The sequence below is a fragment of the Pantherophis guttatus genome, chromosome 2 (genome assembly GCF_059756535.1).
Source record: "Pantherophis guttatus breed Tessera chromosome 2, ASM5975653v1, whole genome shotgun sequence".
NCBI classification, from domain to species: domain Eukaryota; kingdom Metazoa; phylum Chordata; class Lepidosauria; order Squamata; family Colubridae; genus Pantherophis; species Pantherophis guttatus.
The window spans coordinates 114862162-114872144 of NC_142064.1; the positions used below are offsets into that span (position 1 = coordinate 114862162).

The 9983-nt window shown below is 42.3% G+C and overlaps 1 protein-coding gene across 1 annotated transcript in view; it reads left to right on the plus strand.

Annotated features, from left to right (window-relative positions):
• Positions 1-6907, plus strand: part of DENND1C (DENN domain containing 1C) — a 30098-nt gene extending 23191 nt beyond the window's left edge. The window contains exons 16-23 of the mRNA XM_034434440.3: positions 20-107; positions 372-412; positions 1426-1497; positions 2256-2306; positions 3169-3306; positions 4519-4574; positions 5748-5958; positions 6056-6907. Of these exons, the coding sequence (XP_034290331.2) occupies positions 20-107; positions 372-412; positions 1426-1497; positions 2256-2306; positions 3169-3306; positions 4519-4574; positions 5748-5958; positions 6056-6634 (1236 nt within the window). The 3' untranslated portion in view covers positions 6635-6907. The remainder of the gene's footprint in view (positions 1-19; positions 108-371; positions 413-1425; positions 1498-2255; positions 2307-3168; positions 3307-4518; positions 4575-5747; positions 5959-6055) is intronic.
• Positions 6908-9983: the final 3076 nt, after the last annotated feature.

Sequence of the window (9983 nt, forward strand, 5' to 3'; positions counted from 1 at the left end):
AATCTCACAATGCTATCAGTTCATCAATGACCGGCTGGATAAGCTAAATGCAGATGAGGACTTCTCTGACCACTTTGAGCAGGAGATTGACAGCAGCTTGTCCTCAGGTAATGTAGACCCCACCTTGTTTTGTGTCCTTGTTGAGGGACCATGGATATGCAAAGACCCTTAAGCTCTTCTTAACATCCTCTCCTTTGTGAGCTACTTTTTAACTTCTGTTAAAAATACACAAAGAAAAAACAATCTCCTGAGAGATAACAGACATTGTAGGTCAGATACATAAATTATTCTGAATATGCAGTTCAAGTCCCAATTTCTGTAAGGGTCTGCAGCCAGATTAGCAACTCATCTATTCCCTTCTTCCTTCCTAGGTAGTATGCACTCTTATCAGCTGTGGGTGGAGAGCCTCAAGGTAAGGAAATACATTTTCATCTAAGAAGGAAGTTTATCTTTTAGTATCAGTTATGTTTTTACCTACAGTAATTATTTTCTCATGTTTATGATGAACTTATTCTTGTATGGGGAGTTATTATAAGGCTCCTGTGGTGAAGATAGATCTGGAAGGCAAAAATCCAGATGACTACTGGATGGAGCAAAGAAGTGTTGTCATTTAGTAGTTGTCTGAATTTTTGCAGCCCACATGCAGTCATCCTAAATAAATAAATAAATAAAAACCAGTTTGAAAGACATTCCTCTAATATGCTCACAAATATGTTATGGAGTCCTTGTTGCTCTTTGAGCTTTGGGTTTTGCCTGCAGACATTTCATTACCCAACATCATCATCCATGCATTCATGATCATTGAGCATGGATAATGTTATCTAGTTAATTAATGAAATGTCTGCCAGCAAACAATCAAGTTCGAAGAGACCAAGGATTCCACAATTCAACCCTGAGCTACATATATTCTCTTCTATTGGTATCATAAGTTCTCAAGACAAGCCTCCTAAGAATTGCCAGAATTCAAACTAAATTTTAATAATCTTCTAGGATTGGGCTAAAGATGTTCCTCTCTGAATTTTCTCAAATACTGCATGTTGATCCCCAGTCCAACCTACAACTAAAGAGTGATGCTATGAGATCAGGAGGAATATGAATTTTGTCATGAAGCCGCTCTCCAGGCCCTAAGTCTTTTGGCCATACCACAAAGATGTCCCACATACATTTCCAGTATGAGGATAATTCCGATCTATTTTACAGGGAGACTCCTTTAAATAGGCTGCTAAAAGGATTTGTTGCAAGTTAGCAATTCAGCACCATTTTACTGGAGGAGCTTCCTTGTCCACTTGTGATTTGTGGCAAAACTTCCCATAACTTCCTTTTGCTCAGTCAGACCAGCCAGGAGGCTCCTTGAGTGTCTTATTTCAATAGCTGCAGTGGAATGTGCCTTGCTCTTAATAGTTGTCTCTGATGTTTTCTCCCTAGAAAAGTGGAGGAGCCCTAATTAGTACTATGAAGAATAAAACCAATCCAGCTGTCAAGAATGCATACCAATATGTAAGGCAATTTCTCCTTCTCCTTCTCCTTCTCCTTCTCCTTCTCCTTCTCCTTCTCTTTCTCCTCCTTCTCCTTCTCCTTCTCCTTCTCTTCCTCCTCCTCCTCCTCCTCCTCCTTCTCTTTCTCCTCCTTCTCCTTCTCCTCCTCCTCCTCCTCCTCCTCCTCCTCCTTCTCTTTCTCCTCCTTCTCCTCCTCCTCCTTCTCCTTCTCCTGAAATGGTTTACAAGAATATATTTCTTTATTTTTAAATACATTGTTTGCAAAACTTTAAAAAAAACAGAATTGAAAACAATAAATAAATGGCAAAATTAAAAAAAAAACCACAAGTGCAATAAAAAAGAGCATATATATATATGGATGGATAAGTGCATGAGATATATAAATACTGGATATAGATGTACATAATTTAGAAGCATTTCAGCTAAATCCCCCTTTGAGTCAAGCTCAATTCCAGAACAATTGTAAATAAATTATAGTACAGTATTTTACTTATTTTACTAAATATATATGCCAAACCCATTTCACTCTGCAAAAATGACTCTGGGCAACAAACAGTATAACAAATATTAAAATCAAACAAATAGAGATGCTTTTAAGATCCTTTTCACAAGACAATTGGTAATAATGGCTCAGGGGGAATGAGGGGAGGGAAACACACGCTCCCCCAGCTGAATCTGTCCTTGGGATAATCCCTGCCTATCTTCTTCCCTCCTTCTTCCCTTAAATTATACTTATCAAGATTGTTTTGATTCTTCCAGGCCAAGGGTCATGCCAAAATCCGGCTGAAAAACATACGGAGCCGCATAAAAGTAAGACTATTCTTTCCTATTCCAAACTTCTCATTTTAAAAAGGGGGGGTGGGAATAGTGTGATGGCAGCAGTAGCCTATTTTACTGTACAACTGTAGTTATGCCTGCATGTTACATTACTCTGGTTACAAAATCCACAAGGAAGTAGAAAGAAGAGGAATAAATTCATTGTTAAAAGTAGGTAGTATATCAGTGTTTTTCAACCTTGGCAATTTGAAGACATGTGGACTTCAACCATGCTGGCTGGGGAATTCTGGGAGTTGAAGTTGATCCGTCTTCAAGTTGGCAAGGATGAGAAACACTACATGTAGTATGCTAACATCCAAGTAGAAGGCAGTGCATTGCTGATATGGAGAAGTTTTAAAATTTAGCAGCATCTGATTTAGTTAGTACCTGGATGGGAAACTTCCAGGAAATTCCAGGTATATAGGCTAGAGAGGAAAGTAAAAGGGGAAAAAACACACACACAAAATTGCAAACCACTTCCATACTCTTGCCTAGAAAACAACATAGCCATGTAAGTCCCCAAACTCATTGGGAGTCAAGGTCAAACGATGGTTTGTCTAGTTCTTTACTAAGAATTTGTTCTGTTTTGCCATTTTTTTCAGGATAAGTATCCCCATAACTATTGTGAGTAACTGCATGCAATCCATTGCATCATTGCATAGCTTCCTTTCATATGAGGTCTCTTTCTTTGCAAGTTGTCTTTGTTCATATAACATTTATCTAGTTAGTCATTTGGTCACACCAGCAACCATATTTCAGACTTTGTGTGTGTGGCTATTGCTATGTTTGACTCTCCAGAAACAATAGAGTAGGGAGGGAAGGAGAGCTTATGCTCTCTGATTCTGTTTTCTTCTAGGATTCCTCTTTACGCCAGCCCAGAGAGCAAGAACAGCCCCTGAATGACACTCAGATCTCCAGTCCCATCCTGCCTACCAGAAATAAGCAGTCTGAGAATCTTCAAAAGCGACTGCCAATCACTCAGCACTTTGGGAAGGTATTGAGAGAATGGAAGTGTTAGTGGCTTAAAGACGGGAAGGAGCCTGATCAGGAGAGCTTTGGGGGAAGGAAATGAACCAGAGCAGAAGAACAGATCTGGTGCTCATTGCTGCATGGCCCAAATATTGGGTGTCCTCTGCAGTAGATCTCTGCAGCAATTCCACAAGATTCTTGGACCACTTGGATCAAAACTCAAAAGAAACAGAGAAGGGCATATTTTTGGAAAAAAGGTGGGCAGGAAGTTTTGAATGTGTGCAACTTGTGTAAGCAGTTGTGAGGAGTAGACCATAAGTAAGTAATTGAACAAATTATAAGGTATCTTAAGGCTATCATGTCTTGTATAGCTCAGTCTCAGTCATTTTGTTTGGAGATTAAAAACAACTTTTATCGTAGCCAGCCAAAGGTTTACAAAATAGACATTAGCAACATTTCATAGGCCCTTAACCTCTCATAATTATTCTTAGAATGCAGTTTTATGCTTTTGTGCCCTGGGGCTGAAGGGGAGAAAATAGCTGGAATATTAATAGCAGCTAACTACAAGTAAATTTTGTATATCCTGCAGAAAAAAACTTAGAAGAGCAGCTATGTGAAGTGAAGTCAGTTAATGTCCATCTAAGGCAGTGGCTCTCAACCTTCCTAATGCTGCAACCCTTTAATACAGTTCCTCATGTTGCGGTGATCCCCAGCAATAAAATTATTCCTAAAACCATTTAAAATATGTGTTTTCCGATGGTCTTAGGCGACCCCTGTGAAAGGGTCGTTCGACCCCCAAAGGGGTTCCGGCCCACAGGTTGAGAACCACTGATCTAAGGTCTAATATGCCAAAACCCCACTATATTATTCATAAAGCAGAAAGTAACAGTGCTACAGGATAAAATAAATAAATAAATTTCAAGATAAAAACTCTCTCATTCTGTATCAGGTGAACTGTTAATGGCTTTCCGAGTAATCTTGGGAAATATAGCCTGCTGTATAGTGCTAGACATTTTCTATGGCAGATTCTTCTTAATTTCTATAACAGACAGGTGCATGCTTCCTTTTAAATTCATTGTAAAAGGACAATAAGTAACTTAAAATATTTACAGATGGGACTTTCTTCCCATCTGTATACAGGCAAAACTCAGAACCTCAAAGTACTGTTAAGAAAAAGACAGCTGTTCCCTTACAAGGCCAGGGCTGCATGGGGACTCAGGTTCTCTTCTCTTTTCAGTCTCGCCCGAGGCGACCACAAAGAACAAACAGTGAGACAGAACTGGAGACTCAAAGGTAGGACAAGCTAAGCAAATGGAGGGCAGCTGGGCTCCACTACTTCTTCTTCCTCTGACAGCTGCTCTGCTTTGTTAGCTGAGTTCTCTGTGTGTGAGAGGTCTGTCCCAAGAACCATTGATACCTGAGGGGGAAGAAGGGGCTCAGCCCCCTAGGAAATGCTTCTGCACAAACCGCACTGACAAAAAAGGGAAGACCTATGTAAAAAAAAACCTTTGTTCAATCAGCTCTGGAAAAACTAATTCTCCCCTATTGTACAGGGTACATTCATCGTACAGTTACCTTCTTTTCCACAGAGGGAGAGAGAGAAAATAGTAATCAAAAGATTGTCCCTGTAACAAAGCATCAATTAATTCTCAAACCCATTGCAACAGGGGTCACTAACTCTTTTTAACTAGTGGTAAATTAACAAGATAATTACTCTAGTGAATGAGTCAAACCTACACTATTTCCCTTGCATTACAGCTAAATATCTCAATTTAAATTCATTAAAAATGTGGCAAGGTGGAATTTAGATGAGTACCACTTATCAAGAATTCCTCATCTGGGCAAATGCAGGAACCTCACCCTCCTTGAACAAAACCAAACATATATCTTTAAATGGGGAGTTTTCAAAAGAGCATGGAACAAAGTCTATAGAGGGCCTACATACAGCCTGTGTCCACAGTAAATATAGAAAATCTTGCCATGCAGGGAGCTTTGTAATATACAGTGATAATGTTCAGAGTTCTCTGCAGGACTGGAGGCTTTTTCAAAATGAAGGAAGTGGCATAGCCCTGTGGTTTCACAAACTCCAAAATTTGCATAAGTGTAAGCAGCACCACACCACATAACCATAACAGGCAGAGACAAAATGCTGCTTTTTAAATTTACTCCTCCCATTTGACCATCCCTTGAATGCCACTAGTGATATTGTGCAAACCCAGACTGAGATTAGTTTATCTGGTAGCTCCCTAAATATTGCCTTTGACTCTCAGGTTCAAAACACATATTAATTAGTTTTCTTGCACCTTTTGTGAGAAGAGTCCTACAGGGAGGAAGAAATGAGACACACACATTTTAGCAAATCCTTTTACTTAAATCCAATTGCTTAATAAGATAGTTTCCCTTGTATTTTATTAACTGCCTCACCTATACAGAAATGTCAAGCTCTCTCATATATTTATTTTCCAGGGATGTTTCAACTCCCTTCAAATCACCTTCCCCGGACTCCTCTGTGGAATCTGCGGGAGGTGAAAGTTACCTGAATGCAGAGAAATTTGACCTCTTAGGTGAAATTTTTGAGACACTAAACTTGCTGGAGTCAAGCCAAGCTCAACAGCCTCTCTACGGGACCCGCAGCTTAGATTTCTGTAACCTAGAAGAGGAGAACTTCTATACTAAGGTAAGCCCTACCAGCTCAGACTCTGGGTACCTCTAAAGAGGTGTAACTGCAATAATGGAGCTGAATATTGACCTTGTTGTCTTCGGACCTGTTGCAGCGGAGGCCCAGTAGAGAGGCCCTTTACGAAGCCCTATCTGAAGAACAGGATGATGCTGAAGATTCTCTGTCTGAAGACAGAGTGTTCCTGGGCTATGTGGATGAAGAGAACATGTCAAACACTTTGCTGTTGTCTGCCAGAGCTGCAAGCACAAGTAATGAGGTGTTGGTCCACAGCGCCCCTGAGCTGCAAGGTTGCCCTGGTCTGGACACCACAACTCTTTCCTTCCAGGAGGCTAGCAATGAGCCATCAGAAGCGGCATTGACCCAGAAGGCAGATCTTGAAACTGCCTTTCCTAGTCCAGTTACACCAGAGAGCCACACTGCTACCAAGTTGCAACAGGAATGTAGGACTGACCAGACCCTTCAAGCTCCAATCAACGAGAACCCACAGGTAGAGTCATCGGTTGCTAGTAGTTCCACCATCCAAACATCTGCAGACTTTTTACAAACAAAAGCCAACGACTCTGTGGCAAAGAAGAGCACCCTAGGTAGGGTCACCAGCTTACCACCTCAGTTAGTTTCTAGGCAGTTGATGCAACCTAAGGTGCTGGAACTGAAGAAAAGATTTGAGGCCTGAAAAAGCATCCTGAAAATAGGCTGAATGTTTTAAGAGAAAAAAACCTTCTGTGTTTGAGTCATAATTACCCTTTAAACCTGGAGGCATTTCAAGAGGGAGCAGCATAGAAGTGCTTCATCTGTCCAGGCACATAAAAATACAGCAAGCAGCAGAGTTGGGGGGGAGGTGTCTATCAATAGCACAAAGGAAAAGGAGCACTTAGTTCATGTACAGCCAACTGGCAGGACTTCACTTCTAGAACCTGCATTTTAATAAATGAATTTTTGAGCTGGGCAGAGCGCCTTTCTTCCTTTCAGTGTGGAAGACTGCTTCCCATGTCGACCTTTCTCAAGCAGCATATCAGGAAAAGTAGTTTGGCATGGTGGCATGGTGTGCATATGTAAATGAGTCCCTGAAGTTCAATGCCCATAAATAAAATCAAGCAGTATTATCTAAAGTGTTATGGTAATGATAGGTGTGTGTGGTGAGAGGGGTGGGGGAAGGGAGATCCCTCGCCTGCTCATTTTTCTGTAAGCTGGCAGTTCTTTGCCCCTCTATGTTGATAAAGCTATAGATCCATGAGGCCAATAATACAGAAATAAAATAAGTCCTTTCTAGGTCCAGTTGCTATGTAAATAATTACAGAAGAGCAGCCAGAAATAGCTGGATTTAGCAAGCAGTGATAAGGTGGTATAAGAACCCTTAAATCTTAAAAGAGATGAGAGATCATAAAAGGATGATCTTACTCCTGAAGGAAAAAAAAATCTAATGGGCGATTTTGAAGACTTCTTCAAATTATTTATTTATTTATTTTTATTTATTTATTTATTAGATTTTTATACCGCCCCCTCTCCCGAAGGACTCGGGGCGGTGAACAGCCAAAATTAAAAACATACAATATAAACAATTAAAATACGTTTAAAACAGAATTAAATCCAATATGGTTCCCCAATTTAAAATGCCTTACCCATACCCCTATAAATAAGACGAATTTAAAATTTAAAAATTTAAAATTTCCACATTTAAAAAGGGGGAAGATTTAGGCCAGGCCAGCTTGATAAAATAGAAAAGTCTTAAGCGCGCGGCGGAAGGTGCGCAGATCCGGGATCCTACGTATCTCCGGGGGCAGCTCGTTCCAAATCGTAGGTGCCCCCACAGAGAAGGCTCTCCCCCTAGGGGCCGACAGCTGACATTGTTTGGCCGACGGCACCCGGAGGAGCCCCTCTCTATGGGAGCGTACTGGCCGGTGGGAGGCTATTGGTGGTAGCAGGCGGTCCCGTAAATAACCAGGTCCTAAGACATGGAGCGCTTTAAAGGTGATAACCAGAACCTTGAAGCGCACTCGGAAGACCACCGGGAGCCAGTGCAGCTCGCGCAGGAGAGGTGTTACATGGGAACTCCATGTCGCTCCCATCACCACCCGCGTGGCCGCACTCTGCGCCAGTTGGAGCCTCTGAGTGCACCTCAAGGGAGCCCCATGTAGAGAGCGTTGCAGTAGTCCAGACGAGAAGTAACAAGGGCATGAGTGACTGTGTGTAGGGAGTCCCGATCTAGATAGGGACGCAACTGGCGGATCAGGCGAACCTGATGAAAAATCCTCCCGGACACGGCCGTCACATGCTTCTAGGCTGCATTGGGTCAACTCTAATTATTCTGTTAAGCTATATCCTTTTTGGTAGCCCGCCAAGTGCTTCTGGCTACAGGCAACCTTACTATTTTAAGTTAAGAAATGCGCGAAATTATCTACCCCAATGCAGCTTCCATTGCACACACACACAAACACATTAAAGTTGTCCAAACCTGAGTTAAAAATCCTCCTTTCAGATCAAAATTCAGACACTTCGCAACTGTCCCATATTTATGACAGTTGCAGTATCCCAGAGTCATGCGAGCATCTTTTGTGACCTTCTGACAAGAAGAGTCAATGGGGAAGCCAATTCACTTAACAACTGTGTTACTAACTGCAGTGATTGAATTAACTGTGGCAAGAAATGTCGTAAAATGGAGTAAAACTCACTTAATGAATGTCTCACTCAGCAACAGAAAATTTGGGCTCAATTATGATTGTAAGTCAAGGACTATCTTTATATGATACTATACAGCAGCGGTCCCCAAACTTTGTGAACCAGGCCATGAGAGCAGTGGGCTGGCGCACATGCAGGTCCACTCAGACAAGAAAGAAGTCAAGTCTTTGGGGCACGGTTTCGCGCTCCTTCAGACTTCTCCCACCAAAAACTTTTGCAAATGGACAGAAAGGCTGAAGCAGTGTGAGATTGCTCCCCCAAAGTCTCGTCCCTTTGCGAAAGCTTTTGACGCTGCAAACCTTTGGGGACATGGTCTCCCTCAGACTCAGCAATGCTCCAAAAGCGGATCAGGTGTCCTGCAGAGGCAGCCTCAGTGAGTTAGAGAAGCTGAACAGAGTGCACTCATTGCACTCAGCCTCTGCTCTCACCACTCTGCTTTTGGAGCATCGGGAGCAGGCGGCTTGACAGCCTTGCTGTGGGGCAGAGGGGAATTGGGCCACGCGAGTGGTGGGCTGACACACACGCATGCACACAGCTCCACTCATGCGAGAGAGAAGCCTTTGGGGTGCCCCTCACGCAAGTGGAACTGAGTCACGCACCAGCCGCCTCTTGCCTGGCCCGGTTTCGAACAGGCCACGACCCCGTAGTTGACTGCGGCGCAGGGGTTGGGGACCCCTGCTATACAGTACTGTGCTGCTACCTAGTGTCTGCCAAAGTCTAAAATATTCCTTTGAAAGTTTCTTACACGAAAGCAGCTTTTCACCCCTGAACTTGGATAGCTACAAGTAGTCCTCAATTTACAACTGCAATTGGAACCAAAACATCAGTCACTTACTGAGATGGTCATTAAGTGACTGATGTTTTGGTTCCAATTGCAAGAGGTCATAAAATCAGATGTGGCTCACTTAATGAGGTGGTCATTAAGTGAGTCGCATCTGATTTTATGACCTCTTGCACAAATGTTAAGTAGATCTGACTTTCCCCATTGACTACTTGTCAAAAGCTGAGTGGAAAGGTCACAAAAGTGGTCACATGACCCTGGGATGCTGCAACCATCGTAAATATTTGCAGGTTGCCAAGTGCCCAAATTCTGATCATGTGACGGCAGGGATGCTGTGATGGTCCTAAGTGCAAGGACCAGTCAAAAGTCACTTTTTTTCCAGTGTTGCTGTAACTTTGAACAATCACTAAAAGATAGGCAAAAGACAACGACTACCTGTACCTGAAGCCTGGATGTCTCTTTATGCCCTTATTCTAGAGTTAACTCATCAATGCATTAAAAAATAAAGCACTGCCTGCATTCTATGCAATGCACAGAAAAGGGGGTAAAGCCAGCCCTGACCAGT